Source organism: Nuphar pumila, chromosome 5 (genome assembly GCF_984573655.1).
Source record: "Nuphar pumila chromosome 5, dmNupPumi1.hap1.1, whole genome shotgun sequence".
Lineage (NCBI taxonomy): Eukaryota > Viridiplantae > Streptophyta > Magnoliopsida > Nymphaeales > Nymphaeaceae > Nuphar > Nuphar pumila.
This window is the reverse complement of record NC_143253.1, coordinates 110,126,835-110,152,521: the sequence shown is the minus strand read 5'-3', so window position 1 is coordinate 110,152,521 and position 25,687 is coordinate 110,126,835. Positions and strand designations below refer to the sequence as shown.

Here is a 25,687-nt window from a genome sequence, read left to right as displayed (position 1 = left end):
GTCATGAGAACAACAAGCTTATGTTTTCCTCTCCTTCACGTTATCTCTCTTCCCACTCTCTATTTCTCTACTTTATCTTCAAAGTTGTTCAAGGTAGCCGTGTCATGGTGACTAGGAGTGGTTGGTATTGCACGTAAGGTGCAAGCTTGGTTGTATCCCACAGGCGAAGTTGTGTTCAACCCTATTGCACTTGAGTTCAACACCGGTGGGGTAGCTGTCGCTTTTAAGAAAGTGCCATTGTTGTGCGACTCCAAGCTTTGGTCTCACCTTTTCAAGGAGATTTCTAACAATATATATATAGAGAGAGAGTAATGTGTAAGCTCTAGACCATTTATCTCCCACACCATCAGGGACCCTTTTAAAAAATGCACTTGCATGTGTTTAATGCTTAAATCCAAATATGCAGATGGATTTATCATTGGTTATTCACTAAGAACCATGCTTTGGATCAAATCAATTTAACAAGAATTCTTGATTTTTAGTTAATCAAGTTTTTAATGTAATATGAACCGTTGATTTTTTTGTTCAGCTAAAAATACATCTAAACATGAAAATTGTTTAAATCAATACATGTTTTCTACTAAATAAAACATAGAGATCACATTTACGCATTTAGATTAAGTAAAAACATATGTAAATATGTTTTTTAAAGGGGTCTCAGAGATAAATGGTTTGGAATTTACGCGTTACTGTATATATATATATATAGACGTACTCCCGTACCCATCATTTCAGAAATTCCGGTGTCATACCACGTACCCAGACCTGTACCTTTGCCTAACATGATAAGCATGTAGAGATTGGCAACAAGCTGGCCAAGCCCAGTTTCTTGTAAAAGACCAACTGGCTCATTAATGAGCCAGGGCCAGTCAAACCCAAGCCATCAACAGGCCAGGCCAATAACCAACATCCTGGCCTACACCAGGCAGGCCTGGGCCTATCCTAAGCCCAGTTTTGGTTGAGATGGGCCTCAAAATGGAGGCCCATATTCTATATGCCAGCTACTAGTGAGAGTTATGTGTGAAACATCCCCTCCATTGTCTGTTACTCCTATCCCAAGCTTTAATAATAGTTTGAAAATTTCATAGAAAGGCAACAAGTGTAGTAAAAAAAATCCTTACACATAAAAGTTGAACAATTGAGGATAATCAAGTTATCATGTAGAAAATAGCCAAGAAGAAATGAGAAAAAAAACAAAACAAAGTGGCATAAAGCGCCAAAGTAATTGTCTTCTTCAGGGATTAACTTCTTTCACTAAATAATCTTTGAGCATAAAGAATCTACCTTCTGTTTATTGTTCAAATGAAACTGTACAGACCAGAAAAAATGAAAGTAGCTGGAGAAATGACAATCTATGCACCACATCAGAAAGATAAAATAACCATCAACTGATGCACTATTCAGAACTTACTTGAGCAATCTCCTTCCCTCGCTGTGGGTGTCGAGGAACGACAATAGTGAGCAAGCTAGAATATGTTTGTGCTAGTTCCTTGTGAACCCATAAGATAACTGCATATCTTTAATTATTAGACCTTAAATCAATCATATAACAGACTGAAAAAGCAGCGATATATGGCATAGCTAGCACTACCCAGAAAACTGTCATATACTATGACATGGGTAAATCTAGTTTTAATTGAAAGACTCGCTAATGCTGCTGACCTGCTTCTTCACCTTTATGAATAGAGGAAGCCATCCAAACCTGCCTAGAAGCAAGATGTGACCGTAGATCTTCCATGTTCACATTCTGCTGGGAGGGGACATCAACATCCCCTACTGTTAGAAGTAAAAGAACAGATGTTTTAATGTAAAAGACAGCACATGAGATACCGCAAGTATATGCCTTAAGACAAGTATTAGCACCATAACATATGGAAAGTTGTCATGAATTCCTTAATCATGGGATACTTAGAAAAGATCAGTATCTACTTAATGAAAGACAAACAAAACAAAGTAAGATCATGCATTGCGTAAAACTACCAAGGCTGGATAAGAAATTCTGTAATTGAATCTTGCAACATAACACAATTGTTGCGACAGTTCATGGAGCACTCAAGAACAGAGAGAGAGAGAGAGAGGGAAAATTGTTTTTTTCATTAGGGCTACTATCCTCTAGCTTAAATAGAGGTTAGCCTAAAGAGAAATTACATATGGGTCCCTCATTTGTATATTAAATATCAAAAAGGAACATTTTAAGAATAAAACATAATTCAGACGACTAATCTTAACACTCCCCCTCAAGCTGGAGCATAGATATCAATCATGCTCAGCTTGTCACAACAATGAGAGAAATTAGGCCTCGTGAGTGCCTTGGTAAAAACATCAACTACTTGATCTTCGGAAGATACATGATCTGTGCAAATATAACCAGCATGAACCAAGTCACGTACATAGTGACAGTCAACTTCAATATGTTTAGTCCTTTCATGAAAGACTGGATTGTTTGCAATATATGTAGCAGCCCTATTGTCACACACCATCAACATAGGTGTTAAATTATGTACATAATCATATAATGTAATATATATATTTTATATATATATGGTAATACATATACATATATTAATATATATGTATATGTATCTACTCAAATATATATATAAAATATATATTTATATTTGTTTTGTTATAAGGGTAGTTTAGTCTTTTCCCTATTTTTGCGCACATCCACTTTTCGGATGTGATTGTAATTGTTTTATTTTTATTTTTCCTTTTGTTCTTTTTTATTTTCTTTTTGTATGTACCAAAAAGGTACCTTGGGGGGGGCCACCAACATAGTCGTTGGGCCCTCTCCAACGGTCACATTTGTGACCGTTGGAGGGGCTCCAACGACTATGGGTGGAGCCCCTCCAAGGCCCCTTTAATGGTGTTATAAATAGGGGTTCTCCCCTTTGTATTTTCTCATGGCTTTGAGTCAAAGCCCAAGTTCTCAATAAATTGATTCCATTATTTTATGCCTTTGTGCATTTGTGAGTTATTTGTGGGTTGTGCTTTTTGTGCACAAGTGTTCTAAAGTGTTCTTATTGTGCTTTCGTGGAGGGTTCAATATCAAGAATATTAAGGTCTTGATATTAGTATCTTGTTGGAGATACTTTCACATGGTATCAGAGCCAGGTTGGAAGAAAGGAGATCGTATATCTCGCCTCTTGTGAAGCACCTCGAAAATCGTGCCCTCAAGCTAGTGAAGTTTTTGAGTAAAGCATTTGCTCCGGGCAATATTTTAGAAGCAACTTTTGTCAAAGAAAGGTTGAAAATCCGGCAAGGTACGCTTTATTTTCATCTTCTCTTCTCCATAATGGGTGAAAAAGACTCCCACTTCTCCCTTGGTTTTAAACTTAGTGGTTCAAACTACCATGTTTGGGCCGGCAACATGGAAGCCCACATCAAAGGGAAAGGTCTTTGGGGTTATGTTCAAGGATCCATATCAGAACCCGAACCAAAGCTTTCTATTATAGAGAAAGGGGAAATCAAAATTCTTGAAGGAGAAGATAGACAAAAGGCCTTAGAAGAATATTCCAAAAGGCATGATGAGTGGGAAATGAAGAACTTAAAAATATTGTCTTGGATTTTTTCGTCCGTTGAAACCAAGATCAATGCCAACATCATCAAATTTAAAAGGGCTTCCGAAGCTTGGTTATACCTTGAAAAAATGTATCCGTCAAGAGACTTGTCTCACAAATACTACCTCCAAAAGAAAGCCTTGACTCTCCAACAAAATGATTTATCTATTCGGGAATATTTTGCCGAATTATCATCTATTTGGGACGAGCTTGCCATGCTCGAACCAAAATGGAGTGGAGAAGCTATTGAGTTAAGGCACAAACAACTTGAGGAAGATCGTTTCTTCAACTTCTTGAATGGTCTTAGACCCGAATTTGAGCAAATTCGGTCCTCCCTTCTATCGGCTTTTACCTCCCCATCTATTGAAGATGTCATCACCAAGTTAAGTGGTGAGGAAACACGTATGGGGATTAGTAAAAATAACCCAAGCATTCTTGCTACACCTTCTCCAAATGACTATGAAGTGGTCAATGCCGTGTCGAGACCCGGTAATAATTTGAAGACCTACAAACCGCCCCATTTCAAAAATCAAGGGCAAAGTGATCGGTATGGCAAGAGGGATTATAGCAAACTAACTTGCCATTTTTGCAAAGAACCGGGACATATCAAACCCAATTGTCCTAAATGGAAGAAATTCCTCGCCGCGGCTTTAGCATCCCAATCGGAGGAACGGCCTTCAACATCAAATGAACCTCTCTCGCTTCATCAAATTATGGATGCTCTTCAACCTCTTCTCAAAGGAGGCACTTCTGGAGCCACCATGTCATCTTCTTCCTCTCTTGGTAAGACATCTTGGCTACTTGATTCTGGTGCTTCGTTTCATATGACTCCAAGTCATTGTTACCTTTCTAATTATTCTGAAAATCGCCTTCCATCTTTTGTCTCAACCGCGGATGGAACCCCTCTTGAAATTAAAGGAATGGGCAATTTTGAAAAACAAGATTTTTTTATCCCAAAAATTCGTCTTATTCCAAAACTAAACTTAAATTTACTTTTTGTTTCTCAACTCTCGGACTATGGTTGCGATATAAAGTTTTCTTCTAATAAATGTTGGATACAGGATCGCCAGTCCGGGAAATTGATTGGGGAAGGCTCTAGAAGAGGAGACCTCTACTATGTTGATTTTCTTAAAATTCCCAAGAATCAATTTTGTAATGTTGCTCAAAACAAAGATATTCATGTATGGCATAAGAGATTGGGTCATCCCAACATTGTTAAGATCTCTTATTTGCCTTTTATTAAGCATCTTTGTAATGAAAATTTTGTTTGTAATGAATGTATTCTTGGAAAAATGAGAAGTCTTCCTTTTCCTCAAAGATCCATGTTTACAACAAAACCTTTTGAAATCGTTCACTCCGATGTATGGGGTCCCGCTCCGGTGATATCCAAGGGAGGTTTTTCGTACTATGTTATCTTTGTGGATGATTTCACTAGGTTTAGTTGGATATATTTTCTTAAACATAAATATGAAGTTTTTTCAACTTTCAAAACATTTCATATGATGGTTTTAAATCAATTCAATGGAAATTTGAAAATTCTTAGAACCGATTCGGGTGGCGAATACCTTTCCAATGAATTTAAAAGCTATCTTGAAAACTATGGAATTCTTCATCAAAAGTCTTGTCCCAAAACCCCCCAACAAAATGGGTTGGCTGAACGAAAACATAGGCATATTATTGAAACCACAAGAACTTTGCTCATCTCTCAAAATATACCGAAAAAACTCTGGGCGGAGGCCGCTCTTACCTCTGTCTATCTCATAAATAGACTTCCATCTAAAAACTGGAACAAGATTTCCCCGTTTGAAAAATTATACGAAAAAGAACCTGATTATAGCAGATTAAGGGTTTTTGGATGTAAATGTTTTGTCCTTACTAATAAAAATGACAAACTCTCTCCTAAGGCCATTCCTTGTGCCTTTCTTGGTTACTCTGAAACTCATAAAGGTTTTCGCTGTTATGATGTTAAGAGTGATAAACTTTATGTTTCCAGAAATGTAAGCTTCTTGGAAAATGTTAGTGGTTTCGAAAAACTTGAAACTAATGATGAGAATATTGATTATTCCTTTCTGTTTGATTTATTAACTGAAGATGATGATACTAGCGATGATGAAACCAATCAAAATGTTGAAACTCATACTGATCAAACCATTAATGAAGAACCACAAAGAGATCCGATAACCTACTCTCATAGAGATAGGAGTACTTTTAGAAGTGCCCTCGAAAGATATGATAGTGAGTCTACCCCTTCAAGTGAAGGAAATCTTCGTAGGACCGAAAGATCAAGAAAACCCCCTTCTAGGTTCATCTCATATGAGTCTTTTTCACCAAAATATAGGGCCTGTCTAAGCGCCATTCACTCGTACATAGAACCTAGGGATTTTGAGGAAGCACGAAAATACCCAGAATGGATAGTTGCTATGAACAATGAACTTGAAGCCCTAAAGAAAGCAAAAACCTGGGAGGTTCAAGACCTTCCTAAAGATAAGAAAGCAATAGGGTGTAAATGGGTGTTTAAAGTCAAAACTAAGAGTGATGGGTCTCTTGAGAGATATAAGGCCCGCTTAGTTGCTAAAGGGTATGGTCAAAAATATGGGATTGATTATGAGGAGACTTTTGCCCCCGTTGCTCGAATGGTCACCGTCCGATGTCTTATAACTGTTGCTTCAATAAACAAATGGAACATCTATCAGATGGATGTTAAGAATGCGTTTTTAAACGGAGATCTAAACGAAGAAGTATATATGGATGCTCCTCCTGGAATGGAGTATCCTAAAGGGAAAGTGCTTCGTCTTCGGAAAGCATTGTATGGTTTAAAACAAGCTCCCAAAGCTTGGTATGATAGGTTTAACTCTGTGATGTTAGATAATGGTTTTTCATCATGCTTTACTGATACTGCCTTGTTTGTTAGAAAGTCTAATGCAGGGATTGTTATTTTGTTGCTATATGTGGATGACATGCTTATTACTGGGAGTGATTCTAAAGGGATTAAAAGCATAAAGTCCATATTAAAGGATAAGTTTGAAATGTCTGATTTGGGTTTCTTAACTTATTTTTTGGGTATTGAGGTTGCATACTCTCATAGAGGGTATTTTTTGACTCAAACTAAGCTTGCATCTGAGATTATTGACAGGTCAGGTATTACAGATGATAAAGTTTGTGAAACTCCTGCTATAGTAGGAGCAAAAATGAAGATTGATGATGGTGTTCCTCTCTCCGATCCTACTCCCTACAGGCAACTAGTAGGCTCGTTGATGTATCTAAGTATCACCAGACCAGATATCTCACATGCGGTGCATACGGCAAGTCAGTTTCAGCATGCACCAACTTCTGTTCACATGGGTGCTATCTTGCGTGTCGTGAGATACCTAAAGCATACTATTAATAAGGGAGTTTTTCTGTCTTCCTGTTCTGAGTTAAAATTAATTGCTTATACTGACTCTGATTGGGGAGGTGACCCAAATAACCGTCACTCCACCACTGGTTTTTGTGTATTCTTAGGAGATTCTTTGATCTCATGGAGATGCAAGAAGCAGCAAAAGGTATCTCTATCATCAACTGAAGCTGAATATCGTGTCATGGCGACTACTACCATGGAAATTGTTTGGATTCATCAGTTGCTGGAAGATATGGGAATCAAAATTGAAGGGCCTACCAAGCTTTGCTGTGACAACAAAAGTGCGATTTATATTGCAAAAAATCACACTTTTCATGAGAGGACTAAACATATCGAGATGGACTGTCACTATGTTCGGGAGGCATATCTCCAAGGAATCATTGACCTTCCATATGTCACGTCCGAGTATCAGTTGGCGGACTTCTTCACTAAAGCCTTGTGTGCTCCGCGCTTCAACTTCCTTCTTAGCAAACTCTCGGTCATCCTGCCCTAAGTTTGAGGGGGGGTGTTAAATTATGTACATAATCATATAATGTAATATATATATTTTATATATATATGGTAATACATATACATATATTAATATATATGTATATGTATCTACTCAAATATATATATAAAATATATATTTCTATTTGTTTTGTTATAAGGGTAGTTTAGTCTTTTCCCTATTTTTGCGCACATCCACTTTTCGGATGTGATTGTAATTGTTTTATTTTTATTTTTCCTTTTGTTCTTTTTTATTTTCTTTTTGTATGTACCAAAAAGGTACCTTGGGGGGGCCACCAACATAGTCGTTGGGCCCTCTCCAACGGTCACATTTGTGACCGTTGGAGGGGCTCCAACGACTATGGGTGGAGCCCCTCCAAGGCCCCTTTAATGGTGTTATAAATAGGGGTTCTCCCCTTTGTATTTTCTCATGGCTTTGAGTCAAAGCCCAAGTTCTCAATAAATTGATTCCATTATTTTATGCCTTTGTGCATTTGTGAGTTATTTGTGGGTTGTGCTTTTTGTGCACAAGTGTTCTAAAGTGTTCTTATTGTGCTTTCGTGGAGGGTTCAATATCAAGAATATTAAGGTCTTGATATTAGTATTTTGTTGGAGATACTTTCACAATAGGTAGGTATACTTTCACCTGAAGGTCGATCAAAACTGATTTTACCCACATAATCTCAGTTGTAGTCTGAGCCATAGCTCGGTATTCAGATTCAGCACTCGACCTGGCTACAACAGTTTGTTTCTTACTCCTCCAAGTAACTAGATTTCCTCCCACAAAAACACAGAATCCAGTTGTTGACTTTTTGTCTTCAATAGATCCCGCATAATCTGCGTCAGTGTAAGCAACAACGTCCAAGAAAGAATTTTGTTTAAACAACAGTACTTTACCAGGAGATGACTTTAAATACCTAAGAACCATCATAGCTGCATCCCAGTGAACTTTGGTAGGTTTATCCATGAACTGACTGATTTTACTGACAGCTAATGAGATGTCAGGTCTAGTGACCATCACATATAACAACTTACCCACCAAGAATCTAAAACTGGTACTATCCACGTATTCAGACTTATCATCGAACATATGAATTTTGGGATCCATAGGAATGTTAGCAGGCTTCGCTCCTAACATTCCAGTCTCTTTTAATAAATCTAATACATACTTTCTTTGTGACAAAACTAAGCCTTCTTTGTTTCTCGCAGCCTCGATACCCAGAAAATATCATAGGGAACCAAGATCTTTAGTAACAAAGTGTTTCTGAAGATGATCCTTTGTTGCAGATATATCTTGGGCACTGCTCCCTATCAATATGATGTCATCGATATATACCACCATAACCACAATTTCAGAACTAGTTTTTTTGATAAACAAGGAGTGGTCTGAAGCAGACCTGACAAAACCAAAATCCGACATTACCTCAAATAATTTGTGAAACCATGCCCTAGGGCTCTGTTTCAGGCCATAGATAGCCTTCTTCAACTTGCACACTTTCTGACACTCCCCCTGAACCTCAAAGCCTGGGGGTTGTTGCATGTAGACTGTTTCATGTAAATCTCCATACAAAAAAGCATTCTTGACATCCAACTGAAACAAAGGTCATCCATAGTGCACAGCAACAGAAAGAACAAGAAAAATAGTGCCAAGTCGAGCGACTGGAGAAAAATTTTCAAAAAAGTCAACACCATATGTCTGAGTATAGCCTTTTGCAACCAACCGAGCTTTATATCGTTCAATTGACCCATCCGAGTTATATTTAATGGTATATACCCATTTGCAGCCAACAATATCTGCATCAGTAGGAGGATCAACCAAGTCCCAAGTGCCACGAGAGCATAGGGCATCCATCTCATCCCACATAGCCTGCACCCATTTGGGGTCGAATAGAGCTTGACTGTGATAAAGCGGAACAGAGGAGGCAGACAGAGCCGGAAAAAAAATCTTCATAGATGCCCCAAGATTAACTTCTGAAACAAATTGTGAAATGGGATGAAGGGTGCACTGTCGTTTTGCTTTGCGCAGAGCAATAGGAAGATCATCATCAAGAGCAGAAACTTCAGTATGCTCAGAGATACTTACTTCAGGGGAAGAAGATAATGGGGGCATGGTGGTAACCTATGAGTGTATACTATAGGAGGGTTTCGGTAGCGAGACTCACCAGAGGATGGAGCCAAAGGCTGTGGAGGAAACGACTCTAAAGGAAAAGGAGGAATTGGCAAAGGGAGGACATCACCATGGTTCTCCTGTAACCTTGGAGTAGCACTCGAAAAATATGGAATAGACTCAAAGAAGGTAACGTCCGCACTGACATACTCTTTATGGGATATAGGGTCATAACAACGATATCCTTTTTGATTCTTAGGATACCCAAGAAAAACACATTTAATAGACTGCGACGCAAGTTTATCTCGATCAAGACCCAGTTTATGCACAAAACACACACATCCAAAAACTTTAGGGGGGATAGGAAAGAGAGGAACCTCTGGATAGAGAATTTGTATTGGGATCTGGTCTTCTATAGAACTTGAAGGCATGCGATTTATAAGAAAGCCAGCAGTCAAAACCGCATCTCCCCAGTATGACGCAGGCATATTGGATTGAATCATTAGACACCGAGCGACATTGAGGATTTGTCGATGCTTCCTCTCAGCCACACCATTTTGCTGGGATGTATGGAGACATGTAAATTGAGGTTGAATCCCATTAGCATAATAAAATTGAAGCGAGTCTTTGGATTTGAACTCCAGAGCATTATCAATGCGAACAATTTTAACACACACGTCAAATTGAGTTTTTATTTCAGCAATCAAAGATTTAAGAATGATAGGGCCTTGAGACCGATCTTTTAACAGGAACACCCACGATAACCTTGAGAAGTCATCAACAATGACCAAATAATAACGACACTGAGTCCTAGTAGGAATCCTACTTGGACCCCATACATCGACATGAAGAAGATCAAATAGTCTTTGACTCAACGGACTTAGACTAGAAGGAAAGGAGCTTCTGCAATGTTTTCACAATTGACATGTTTCACATTGAAACGAAACTGAAGGAGGTATATGAGGAATGACACGACGAAGTTTTGGCACTGGAAGGTGACCCAGACGACTATGCCACAATAAAGGACTTGAGGATGATGTAACAACAGAGTAGACCGAACACACTGGTTGATGTAAATAATACACACCACCTTCCTCATGGCTGCCACCCAGAGCCGGACCTGTAAAGAGGCCAATGAGGCTTGGGCCTCAGGGCCCCTGGGCCCAAAAAGATTTTAGGGGCCCATTGTTTGGGTAGTTTATATAAATATTTTATACATTTTTATTTAATATAATATAAATATTTGGAATATTATATTTGTTTAATGTGAATGCAAATTTTATTGATATTTTGATTCTTTAAAAAAAAAATCGGAGGCACTGCCACCAAACTCCTATTATTAATAAGGGGCCCATTTTTTCCCTCCGCCTCAGGCCCCATAAAACACAGGTACGGCTCTGCCGCCACCGATCCTCTTTCCCGTCAGCAAGTCCTAAAAGGTGCAACCCATAGGATCAAAAATCACCCTACAATTCAACTCTTTTGTTATTTGACTGACAGACAACAGATTTTGTGGAAAGGCAGGAGCATGAAGAACATTTGACAATTGAAGAGTGGGGGAAATAGACATGCTTCCCTGCCCTATAATTGGAGAAGAACTGCCATCAGTAAGAACTACTCTTTTTTTTATCATACACAGGTTTTAAATTTGAAAATTTACACAAATTTCCACACAAGTGTCTAGATGCTCCTGAGTCAATGATCCACCTACCACTCTGGCCTGATAGACCATCACTTCTAGAGTATGCAACCTCAGCAACAGTAGACTTCGAAGTAGATGGGCGTAAGGCTAGAAGCTCTTCATATTCAGTTCTGCTAAGAGTTACAAAATCATTGGAATAATCTGCATCTGATTTCTGCTCCCTTTTTTGTAAATCCGCCACTACTATTACTATTTAATATAAATTGTTCTTCACGACAACCAGATATGGGCAAACCAAAGGTAGAAAGCAAGTTCACGACAAAAACAATATATATAATTTGTATCCACGACCATTACTGAACCATTTTCAGCAAAAAAAAAACAGCATAAAGATTGGAAAGTCGTAATAGAAAGTTGGTCAACTGAATCAGATGAGGTCTGTCACCATACGCTTAGATAATATCATTCCATACCTGACATCGAGATTCATCAGAACCTATATAAGCATGACTCCAAAAAAAAACTCCAATAGATTTTTGACGTCAGATCTGGTACCCGATCAACGTCCGACACTCATAGAACAATTCCCTTATAGCCTTCAATAGACCCGATCCCCACTTGATCAGTCTTCTCCACGATCCACACACCACAATCTTCAAGATTGTATCACTCTGGCTGACCTGCTCCAACAAATATAACTTCAGCCATATTCAGATCTGGCTGAATTTAGGCCTTCTGAAATCAGGCCTCGACAGTGACCTAGACACAGATCTGAAATCCAGATCTGTCTTCCACACATTGGTTCAATCACAGAGGATACAGCAGCGACTCCTTATCGTACAGGATTCTCAACAAAAAAAACTAAAACAAAGCGCTATATAGGATTCACGGCAACCCCAGATCAATCGGAAAGAGCCAATCCAAAAAAAAAATCAGCATCCAAATCCATGAATATCCAACACCCAGATCTGTGATCAGATCTGAACATACGATCAGATCCAAAGAAATATTCAGATCTGCAACTATAAGAGTTCCCACGACAAATCTGGTCGTCACCCACATCCACGGAAAAAAAAAACAGGCCGCCACCCACTTCACTTCAACATTACTGCAACGTACCTGTATCCACCAGATTTGATCAACCGAACCATACTTCCACCTCGACTTTTAGATCTTAAGTCTAGTCCCCTTCACGCGATCTGGTACCCTTCACGCACGCTTTTAGCGCAGACCCAGAAGTCACGCCCCTTCACGCGATCTGGTACTCTTCACGCATACTTTGGCGCAGACCCCGAAGTCACCCCCAAGGTCGCCAGCTCTGATACCATGTTGCGACAGTTCATGGAGCACTCAGGAACCGAGAGAGAGAGGGAAAATCGTTTTTTTCATTAGGGCTACTATCCTCTAGTTTAAATAGAGGTTAGCCTAAAGAGAAATTACATATGGGTCCCTCATTTGTATATTAAATATCAAAAAGGAACATTTTAAGAATAAAACATAATACAGACGACTAATCTTAACAACAATTAAACAGTGATTATACAGGAAAAATGGAAAATAAGGCAGTGCATGTGGGCACCAATTTAGAATGCTCAATATTAACCAAATAAAGACTCATTTGAATATTTCAGCTCAAATACAGTAAATTTCTCACAGCTAAATGATTTTTTTTTATTGTTATGTAATGAACCAGTACAGCAGACAACCCTCTTTTATGTTCAGATTGTTTCATAGACATCCTTACCTGGAGGTGTGAAAAATAGGTTATGCCAAAAACGGAGAAATACAAAGTAGATAAAAATAAGATGCATGCAGATGCCTATGAAATGCTATCAACATTCTATGTGACAAGAACGTACTGCTGCTAGAATACTCTGAATTGCAGATAACTGTAACTAGGGGTGGGCATCGGGCCGGCCTGGCCTGTTTACTAACTGGCCGGGTTTTGGCCCAGTAATTATGGGCTCAGGTTTGAAGAGAAGCCCGGCCGATTGACCCAATGGGCCAATGTGAAGCGGGCCGGGCCGGCCCGACCTGACTCAATCTTAAAATGAATAAATGCTTGACTGAAATTATGGGTTAATGAGAGAATAGCAAGTTCCCATGTAACTAATTCCTAATTAGTGCAACTAATTAGGTAAATAGTAATATTTAATAAATAGCAAGGTCCCATGCAACTAATTAAGTAAATAATAATAGTTATCCAAGTTACTATGTAATAGTTAATTTATAAAAATTGTATATTATTAAAAAAAATAATAAATAACTCAGGCCCATCGGACCAGACCGAGCCCAGCCCACGTATATAACGGGCCAGATTTCAGCCCAGTACCTAACAGGCCCGGGCCTAAAATCATGGCCCAAACCCGGCCCATGGCGGGCCAGGTCGACTTGGCCCATTGGGCTGCCGGGCCGGTTGCCCACCCCTAACTGTAACTGTGCAAACATTACTGCATACTACATTCATACAAGAGTAGATGATATAGCAACAAATAGGCAAATGCACTAATGAATGATGCAGTCTAGGGTTCCTTTCTCTGTCAAAGTTATCCAATGGATGACTGACACCGCACTTCAACATATATTTGTTTTTTTCATATATGAATTGAACTGGACATAGTGTTCAAAATCACAATTGCTGCTCAATTCTTCAAAAGCAAGCACATTGTTCAGTAAACTTTCTAAACCTCGATCTCTTAGGCATTGTATATACGACGTTATTGCAGTACATCTGTGCTGTCTACATTATCTATATTCAATGTTTAATCATTTACCATTTCAGTTACCATGCATAACTTTCATGTCCATGTCATTAACACGGTTATTCAGGGGGGTGGATACATATTCACCTACCCAAAAGAATCCAACTTGAATGATCTTATTAGGAGCTACAACAGCGAATGATTGGTGAACTAGCAAATCCATTTGCAACTCCTTAAGAACCTTAGCTGAATGGTACTTATTTACGCTAGCACATTATTTTCCTGTTCCCCTTGCCTCTTAAGTTTAAAGCATGCAAAAAGACTTGGAAGTGAGATAGGTGTTAAAATGTAAACATGTAATATATATTGTATAATAATAAAATAATTATATAATATATATATTTCTTTTATTATTCTTTTCCTTTTTCCTTTTAGTTTTTTCCTTTTTCTTTTGTAGTTCAATTTGAACTACGTGGTCAAGATCTATTTAGATCTTGACTAAAGCCCTAGCCATTGGACCTAGTCCAACGACTCTATTGGAAGAGCTCTTCCATACCTTGATCCTTCTTGTATAAATAGGGGTGAACCCCTTCATTGTAATGTGTCCTTGTAAATGCTTCTTGAGCATTTTTATTCTGAATAAAAATTTATTTATTTATTGTTGTGTTCTTCCTTTTATACCCTTTTATGGGTTTGCTTGAAGTGTCTTTATAGACATTCTTCGGTGGATTCAAGTGCATTTGTGGAAGACCACCATTTCATTACAATAGGACCATCTCCGATTGAAACCTGTCCTTATCAAGGTGGACATACAACCTGGTAGCTGACAGGCTTTCGGGTATCCATCCAGGGTTGGGCTGTCTGTGGCTTCAACATCTGGGCCCAACTCTGACTGACTGAAGTCCAGGTATGGCCAAGTAGATAACTGGCACATGTTTGGGCCTGAGTGTAAAAATTTTAACACAAATATGCTTGACGGTGGGCCTATGAACCTCAGCTAAATTAACCAGGACCAGATGGACACATCCGCTCAGCATGTCAACAGAGCACAGACAAATACCCAATGCTTCATGGACACAGTCGATGCCTCTTAACACCACTCATTTTATTTATGGTCTTGATTCATTTAGTTGCTGTTTTCCTTTTTAGAATTTTTCAATGACATAGTACATTTGTATTTCTTTAATGATACTGAATCTTGATTTGGTAACAGTTATGGAGTCAATAAGAACTTGTATAAAGTTGCACATATTTAAGTAGTTAAATATATAAATGTGTTAAAATTGCTGTATTGCTGCATGCATGTTAAGTATTGCACTTATGTCATGCCCATCTTTATGCTACATACTTGAGGCCTAGGGGCGTCCAACAAAACACATGCCAAGCTCAATCAGAGCACAGTTTTCCCAGTTGTATTAGGCCGGGTCAGGCAAAACTCTGTGTGCACCTACACTCCCTAACAACTTCCATGGGGGCTCACTTGTGCCCAAAAAGAACTGACCAATCATAAATTTAGCTGGAATATGAAGCCATAGCAAAACAACAGCAAAGCTTCTTAGTCTAGATTTTTCTCATTGATATTGCTTTTCATTTGCCTAAGTTTGTAATCTGAGGTTGATTTTAACTTTTGGTCAATGGCAAATTCAGTTTGTCCTCTTTCCTTACCCAGCATTTCTTCTGTTTCTTTTATCAGAGGATATTCATAATCCCACCAATTTCCTCATTTTCAGGAAACATGTTAGCAAACTCTCAGTACTTCCATTTTGACAAATCTAAAGTTCTCGAGAGAATGCAATATCATCTTATTATATCACAATTTAGACATTTATGGTGTCGTGTCATGGCTTCTGAAAGAAGAACCTTAGGGAATTTACTTTTGCACTAGTTGAACATATAGGGTGATGATCTCTTGTTTCTCTAAGAGAGAGAATGCCACTATCTTCACCTCCAGACCACTTCTCTTGCATGAACCAGTTGTACACTTTCGCTTAATTTGATAAACATTTAATTGGAACCAGTTCAAATTGTAACATGTTGGAGTCTCAAAGTGACATTTAGGTAAAAGAGGAAATAATACTAGATAATTTCATATGCTTCTCCCAACTCCAATAAGAATATTATGCAACACTAAAAGATGAGCATACCATATTTCAAATCACCAGCAAAATTGATGATAAATGGTGGTGCTCCAAGCAGTTGGAACCGGATTGCCTCATCTGTACTCTAAGACATATAAATCAATATACAATAAAAATAAAGAATATCACAATGCATTTATTGAAAACTTACTAATGGTGCAATCAATGAAAATCTTGACAACATTGATGAAATCAATGGCTTCACGGTAAGTTGTGACCATAGTTTGAAGGATTTGATAGACATGCGTGCATTCAACAATGCCAATGCAATCTGGAACAAACTCAATGAAGGTCAAACATAGGCCCAAATCAATACAAGGATGAGAAGCTAACTCATGAAGTCAAAAGGAAAGTTGCTAAGAATTTAAATTTTAAACACAAAAGCTCTTATATGATTTTATTTTTCATATTTATAAGGTCAAAATGATTTTAAACAGAAAGGGCGAAATTAAGGACATCAGGAAACAAGAAAAGCACAAAACAACTCCAACCAAAAAAGCCTTGATGATATTCTAAAAACCAGTTTTATTATATAAAAGTGTATGGCAATGTGATTGTCATGGTGGATCACTATACTAAATTACTAAGTTATACAGGCAATGACATTTAAAAGAGGGAAAAAATGTAAAAGAGAGATCAAAGTAGTAAGAGTTAATATTTATAATAAATCTCTTCTCCACTGTGGCGTTTAAGCTGATGTAGCTAGGTGGCAAAGTTTTAGAACAATTGTTAAAATAAATATCACCTTCCTTTCTACTTTGAAAAAAAAGGAAAGAAACTTGGAGTCTGTCCTTGTTTTCCACGATATAAGAGAAAAAAAAATTCTTCTACTTTTATCCCAAAATCAAGCTTTCAGTAGATACTAAAGGTTGGTTTCCCCTTTATTCAACCAAAGAGAGGTGGACGACTCATTTTTCACCAGAAAATTATTCTTATACCATAAAATGCTTTTCTGGTAAAAATCAAAAGCATTGCTCGATTTCTCATGTTGTAACATACAATATCAATCTACTGGCATGCAAATGTATTTAAGAAAGGATATAGATTGGGAACACAATGGACCACCACGAAGATATTGTAATGAAATACAAGTGTCAAAACAATGTCACAAAGTGACTACAAGAAGGCATGAATACATAAGCAAGATGTCATTAATAGACCAAATACAATATGCTACAAAGGGCAAACACCAAAGCCCCCCAATGGTCACATTTATGACCGTTGGGGGTATCCCAATGGCTCTAGTGGGGCCCCTTTTAAAATGAAAAATAAAAAATAAAAATAAGAAAAAAAAACTAAAAAAGACCCTATTGGTCATGCATATTTTACATGAAAAGAAAAAGACTAAATTGACCCTAGTGGGCATTACAAAGGATAAAGAAAATAAATAAATATATATATATATATATATATATATATATATATATATTGTAAGGAAATAGGCGAAAGTATAACCCAAGAATGTGCAAGCATTCACAAAGTCCAATAATGGACAAAAATTACGGCAATCAAACAAAAAGTCCACAAAGGGACAATATAAAAACCTAAAAAGGCTACACAAGCATGAAAAAAATATAATGGAATGTTTATTGAAATGAGCCTTGAAAAAGGCTTACAAATACAAGGGGGATAACCCTATATTTATATAAGAGAGATGACCCAAGGAGGGGCTCCCATATAGGCGTTGGAGCCCCTCCAACGGTCATATTTATGACTGTTGGAGAGGCCTAGCGTCTATATGGTGGGCCCCTCAATGCCTAAAAGACAAAAATAATAAAAAGAAAAAGTACAAAAAGAAATACAAAACATATTCAAAAATAAATATGCGAGAAATGGTAAAAAAACTATTTTACCCCTATTGGGTATTACAAAAGAATTACATATATATATATATATATATATATATATATATATATATATATATATATATATATATATATATGTATATATATATATATATATATGTATATATATATATGTATATATATTTTCAACACTCCCCCTCAAACTTGACGGAAAAAGTTATCCCGAAAGTTTGAAAATACAAAACGAATCTTGGGAAGAAGTCCAAGTCTTCAAGAGTCTTCAAGAGTCTTCAAGGGAAATCTCCATCTTTATGGTATCTCTAAGTCTTCAAAACGCCTTTATTGGTGATCATCCCCAAGTACTTTCATTGGTTATCTCCATGATGTATCGAAGGTATCACATCTTAAAGATCCTGAAAAGAAAGAACAAACCAAAAGAAGACTCCAAGTACACAAGAAAAATATTCTAGCTCAAGAATTGCAAAACAATATATTGTAAAGAATAAAATGGTTTGAACAAAATAGTAACTTTTCGAATCATTAGATTTTAAGGACAAAAGGAGCATCCCTCAAAGATCATAATCAACTTATTTTTCAAGAAATCATGACATTGATCATAAGAAGATTTGATTATTTAAAGGGCATATGATTAATGAAGAAGAAATAAACAATTATGCATAAAAGTGAAATTGTGGTCTTCCAAAAAGCATACGAATTTTTCAAAAGAGTGTCTATTAGATACACTTCAAACAAATCTCATAAAAGGATATAAATAGAAGAACACGATAAAATAATGACTCTTTATTTATCACAAAAAAATATGCTTAAGAAGCATTTCAATCATGCCCCATGTGAAAATGTCTTCAAGACTAAAGCTATGTGCTCAAAGGCACTAGATTCTCAATAGACCAAAATGCGCACAACGGTAAGATGAACACTCTCAAAGGAGTACACATGCACAAAGGCATGAAAAATAAAGAACAAATTTATTGAACGAGTAAGAGAACTTTTACAAAACGGATTAGAAAGAGCTAATTAACTTCATGCAAATACACACATATATGCATCATATAGTTAAAGCATGTTCAAAACACATGAAACAATAATGAAGTGAACTAATTTTATCAATAAAAGATGAGTTAATTAAATTTATGCGTACCACAATGTGGGCACGATAATCAATTAGAAACATAACTCACACATCTTAGAGTGATTTTAATTATAGACGTCCAAATATACATATATATATATATTATCGATGAAATGCATGAATTTTTATCGATAAATATTTTTCCATACAAGGAAATAAAAAGTAGTAAAGATTTAAAAAATTCAATACAAAATCAAAAAATCCCACATGATAAAGGGAATGCAAATCAAAACCAATTGGGGGAAGATGACAAATTTAAAAATTCTGATAAATATGAAATTTTGCAAATCTCAACAATAGTTCATCTATTACACGCAATCACCTCATTAGACCTCCAAAACCCACAAATCAAGTGTAAAAGTGACTAGAACAAGAGCATAGATACAATGCCACTAAAGGGCCAAAGACACACACGAAGATGTGTATAAATACCTCTTGTCTACATATAATGATACTTAAAACTAGTGTATCAACGACTAAAACAAGAGCATATTGCCAACAAAGGGCTAAAAATTACACACGAAGGTGTGAATAAACAACTCTTGTCTACATATAATGACACTAAGAATAAAGTGTATCAGCGACTAAAACAAGAGTACAAAGCCAACAATGGGCTAAAAATACACACGAAGGTATGAACAAACATCTATTGTCTACATATGATGACACTTAGAAAAGAAACATAAAAAGAAGAAGACACCTGACGTAAGAAGGCTTGTAATGAAAACACTAATGCAATTAAAAAATATCAATTTTGACCATATTTCGAAACACCATGGTTTCAAAAAATTAGATATTCATCACAGATACACATAATTAAAAGCATTCATAATAAAAACAAAGGGTTAAAAAAACAAATGAGTGATTCAATACAGTAGCAATCAGAGATTACATAACTGTTAGTTAGAGTCAAACTACAAGTTGACAATCTAAAATGACATAAAACGAGGTTCACACAACTCACCCCAACAAACATCTTTGATTCAATAATAATAAGGCCAAAAAGATTGATGCATCATATAAAAGTCTCTGATGGACAACACAAATGTCATAAGAAGGCAATAAATACTCACAGAAATCATTTTCCAAATAGGTGAGTTTATAAAAAAAACTGATATGAAAAGACAATTTCAAATCAAAAAAACCAATAATGGTAAATGACAAATCTTAGAAAAAATGCAATCATATGCATAACAATATGTCTCATGACAACCTTTTGAATAAACAAGAACCATGCTTAACATAATCAATTCTTAAAGATGAAATCATAAATTCACTGATCAAGGAATAGATGCACTAGGGCACGTTACATACAAAAGATCTAATAATTTTTAAAGAGAAGACAAGAACATATTGTCTTAAAAAGAAGTCTTTTAAAAACAAAATTTTACTATGAGACAAACAAAACATGTAATATTAAGGAAATAATACATATAAAGTTTTTAGACGAACTTTTTACAATCCCATAATTAAGCATAATTACTATCAATCATGAAAATAATCTAATAACTCATAGTTATATAGAAACTATGAAATTGTACCAAACATTATTCATAATGCAATCTATTTTGTGTGACTATGATACATTTTTAGAGAAAAACAAGTTAACATTATAAAATGTATTCAAAGCATCCAATGCAAGATTTATTTTCTATATAAAAGTCAAATAGAGATGAACACAAATATCTAAGCATAATCAATCAAGAATGTTTTTTAAAGAATTAGTTTTGCATAATGAGAAAAACATCTTAAAGTTAACCATTGTAATGAGATATGCGGAAATACAAATTATAAGGGATAACACAAGAAGGTTCAATAAAGAACCAAATATCACAAGCACATAAAGTGCAAAATACACAAAACCCACTAAGGGGTAAAAGGCAAAAGAAGAATATTATTGAGGAGAAAAAGTGAGAGAACCATTGAATATGTTAATATGCAAAAATATCCACGATATTACCAAAGAGTTAAGAAAACATGATGATATAAGATGTACATCATACAAGTTTCTAAAAATTTCATAAAATTTATATAATATGCCTAAAAATCATACTTTAACATATGCCAAGAACTATCAATAATTATTACAATAAAAATTAAATGCATACAACAAAGGAATTAGCCATATGAAAAGCACAATATTTAAGATTTTAAAGGAAAATCATCTATTCTTATCAAATATAATTTTTATGATGTTATGCATAATTAAATCAAATATTTTATGGAAATATGCTTATGCACGAGATTTAATAATTACTTTAAAAAAAACATATTCATATTTAACAAGAGACTACTATTTAAAAATAGAGATACATATACGTAAATGAGATACATAAAGACACAGTACATGAGATACATAAATGAGATAAATAATACAAGACACTTTTAAAAATATGAGATACCGGGTAAGAACTTTTCTTAAATCCAAGCCACACAACTTTGAGTGGCACATTTTTCGAGACGACCATCATGATGACGCAACACACAATCTATTCTCCTAGAAACCTTGCTCTGATACCATGTAAGGAAATAGGCGAAAGTGTAACCCAAGAATGCGCAAGCATTCACAAAGTCCAATAATGGACAAAAATTACGACAATCAAACAAAAAGTCCACAAAGGGACAATATAAAAACCTAAAAAGGCTACACAAGCATGAAAAAAATATAATGGAATGTTTATTAAAATGAGCCTTGAAAAAGGCTTACAAATACAAGAAGGATAACCCTATATTTATACAAGAGAGAGGACCCAAGGAGGGGCTCCCATATAGGCGATGGAGGGGCCCAACGTCTATATGGTGGGCCCCTCAATTCCTAAAAGACAAAAATAATAAAAATAAAAATAAAAAAAGTATAAAAAGAAATACAAAACATATTCAAAAATGAATATGCGAGAAATGGTAAAAAGACTATTTTACCCCTAACGGGTACTATAAAAGAATTACATATTTTTATATATATAGACATGTATATATATTCATATGTATATATATTTTTAACAAATATATGGTTTATATATTTTAACACCAACCCACCCACCCCCGTCAAACTGACGGTGAGATCACTGAAAGTTTGCTTAGAAAAAAGGAGAACCTAGGGGATGGTAAAGCTTTGGCAAAGAAATCTGCAAGCTGGTACTCTGAAGTGACGTATGGAAGTTCAATAGTGCCCCGTAAAAACTCATCTCAAACATAATGACAGTTAATCTCAATGTGCTTTGTTCATTCATGAAATGTATGATTACTAGCAATGTAGATGGTACTTTTGTTGTCGCAACATAGCTTTAAAGGACTAGAGATTATAACTCCCATATCTTTGAACAGACTTCTTAACCAAACAAATTTAGTTGTAGTGCTGGCCACTGCTCTATACTCGGCTTTTGTGGAAGATAGAGAAACCTTCTGTTGCTTCTTGCATCTCCAAAGAAATTAATGATTCTCCAAGAAAAACATAATAACTTGTGGTAGAAATACAATCATTAGGGTTTTCTACCCCAATCAGAGTCAATATATGCAATTAAATTTGGAGGTGAAAAAGAAGATAAGAATAGCCATTTTGTTATAGTTTCCTTTAGATACTAATAATTTGCATGACAACTGCCATGTGAATAGTAGTAGGAGCATTTTGGAACTGATTTGTACTATATACAGCATGAGTAATATCTGGCCTGGTAATAGACAAATATGTTAAATATTTGATTAATTGACGATAAGGAGTGGGATCTTCTAAAGGATATTCATTATTGGCTCTCATCTTAGCATTGATTACTTCTGGAGTTTTCACTTTCTTTTCGTCAGTTAAGTCAGACTTAGCAATGATATATGATGCAAGCTTCATTTGGAACAGAAGATATCCCCGAAGAGAATATGCAACTTCAATCCTTAAAAAATACCTTAGAAATCCAAGGTCTGACATATCAAAATTGCTTTTAAGAATTTTTTTAATAAACTCGATGCCCTTTTTATCATTCCTAGTGATGATCATATCATCAATATATAATAATAAAATAGTTAAGTGAGCACCTGCATTCTTAACAAAAAGAGCAGTATCAGTATAAGTAAAATCACTATCAAGAACAACTTTACTAAAGCGATCATACCAAGCTTTTATAGCTTGTTTACGGCCATAAAGAGCTTTATTAAGTTTAAGAATTTTTTTTCCCAATCTCAAGACCCAGCGAAGGATCCATATAGACTTCTTCACAAAGGTCCTATTTAAAAAAGCACTTTTGACGTCTAATTGGTAGATAGGCCATTGTTTAATAGATGTTAAGGCTATTAAAGTTCTTACACTAGTCATCCTATCAACCAGAGCAAAGGTTTCCTCATAATCAATTTTGTATTCTTGTGCATATCCTTTAGCAACTAACCTAACTTTGTATCTTTCTAATAAGTCATCACTCTTAGTTTTGACTTTATAAACCCATCTACATCCAATAGCCTTTTTTCCTAAAGGAAGACTTACAATTGTCCAAGTGTTAGCTTTGTTGAATGCTTCTAATTCAAGTTTCATAGCATGAATCCAATGTGGATGTTGCTTGGCTTTTTAAAAATTGGAAGGCTCATGATAGAAGTGGATCATCATTAGACAAGTTTTATAATTTGAGAAAAAAGAATCATATGACAAATTTTTTAGGAGATCTACTACTCCTAGAAGATTGCCTAGGTATGGATTCTTCTACTTGATCTTCTAAGGAAATGTTTTGTGAATACATGTCAAAAGCATTTTGATGTTCATTTCCCTCTCGCCGAGTATAAACATAGATATCATTGGGATTCTCATTAGGAGAATTATCATTTTGATGAAGTAAATCATCATTTTGATGAGAATTGTCAGCACAAATAGTATCATTAGAATCTTTAGACTCATTTTTAGGTAATAAGTCAAAGAGAAACGAATAATCAACATCTTCCTTGGGTTTTTGAGATTCAAATTCATTTTGTTATTCAAGAAAAGTCACATTTCTTGAAATATAAAGTTTGTTATTTTTAACATAATAACACCCATATCCCTTTTTATTTTCACCATACCCAATAAAAGCGCATTCAAGAGCTTTTGGTGAATGTTTATCATGTTCTTGAAAAAGAATAAAGCATTTATAACAAAAAATTCTTAATCTTTTGAAATCCGAAGATATGTTGAACAATTTTTCAAAAGGGAAAACATTTTTTAAGGATGAGGATGGCATCCTATTTATAAGATAAATTAAGGAAAGAGCAGCTTTGGCACAAAAATTCTTTGGAACATTTTTAGAAATAAGAGTTCTTGTTGTTTCAATAAGATGACTATGTTTTCTTTTGGCAAAGCCATTTGTTGGGGAGCTTTAGGACAAGATCCTTGATTAATAATATCGTTTTGTTGAAGGTATTTTTGAAATTCATTTGATATGTATTTTCCTCCGGAATCGGATCTAAAAATCACTATACTGTTTTAAAATTGATTTTGAATAAAGATATGAAATTCTTTAAAAGTAGAAAACACATCGGATTTGTTATTAATAAAGTAAACTCAAGTGTATCTAGTGAAATCATCAATAAAGACAACATAATATAAATATCCTCCTTTAGACATAATAGGTGTCGGTCCCCATATATCCGAATGACTAATTCAAATGGTCTTTTAGAAATAAAGTTGTTATGTGGATAAGGAAGAGAATGCATTTTTCCAAGAATATAATCATTGCATGTAAATTCTTTTTCATTAGAAAATTTCTCCCAAAAGAAAATACACAACTTAGAGACACTAGGATGACCAAGCCTTTTGTGCCAAGTGATAACATTTTTAAATTGGACATGATTACAAAATGATTTGGATGGCAAGGATAAAAAATCCATATAATATAGGTCTCCCCTTCTGTAGCCTTGCCCAATCCGCTTCCCGGACCAGAGATCTTGTACATAGTAATTGGTAGGTGAAAATGAGACACTATATCCAAAATTGGTTATTTGAGAAACAAAGAAAAGATTTAAATTAAGTTTTGGAATAGTTCTAATTTTTAGAACATAAAATTCTTTGTCTTTACTTAAAAACTTTCAAGGTTTTTCATTCTTTTAATATCTAAATATATTCCATCGGTCGTGAAAACGAATGATTTAAAAGAGTTAAGACTTAGTTTGAATAAAAGAGATGCATTTGGAGTCATATGAAAGGAGACACATGAAGTAAGGATCCAAGAGGACATACCGACACTTGATGAGACTGCGGCACCGGAGGTGGAAGGTGTGGAAGAGTTGTTTCTCATGAATTGTTGGAGAGTTTCCGTAAGTTGAGCAATGAAGTCCTTTATGTCTCAATCTCTTCTTGATTATTCACTTGAATTGCTTGGACTATCTCTAACGGAAGCCACATTCTTCTTAAGTTTAGGATAATCGGGTCTAAGATATCCTGGTTCATTATAATGGTGACAAACAATTTTTCTTTCGCCACCATTGTTGTTTTTTCAAAAGTGAGGAGGTTTATATGTCCTCGTGTTATTTCCCGGTTTAGATACCGCATGAACTTCATCAAAGTTTTTTTTAAGGGCCAAGTGAGTTTTTTCTTGGCATAAATCGACAAGAACTTCAATACGAGGAGTAGAATCCCTATGAAGAAGGGACGAAGTCCATCAATAAATTGAAAAAATCTTTCTCTCTCCATTTGCTCTTGCCACATAGCAATAGCATTTTCTTCCCAATGAGGTTCAAGGAGAGAAAGCTC

The 25,687-nt window shown here is 35.6% G+C and overlaps 1 protein-coding gene across 1 annotated transcript in view; it reads right to left on the bottom strand.

The window, feature by feature from the left end:
• The window catches only part of KDTA (KDO transferase A), a 43,352-nt gene that overhangs the window by 9,610 nt on the left and 8,055 nt on the right, over window positions 1–25,687 (bottom strand). The window contains exons 6-9 of the mRNA XM_090007584.1: window positions 16,187–16,306; window positions 16,042–16,113; window positions 1,663–1,776; window positions 1,412–1,509 (exon numbers count right to left, since the gene is read on the bottom strand). Of these exons, the coding sequence (XP_089863710.1) occupies window positions 1,412–1,509; window positions 1,663–1,776; window positions 16,042–16,113; window positions 16,187–16,306 (404 nt within the window). The remainder of the gene's footprint in view (window positions 1–1,411; window positions 1,510–1,662; window positions 1,777–16,041; window positions 16,114–16,186; window positions 16,307–25,687) is intronic.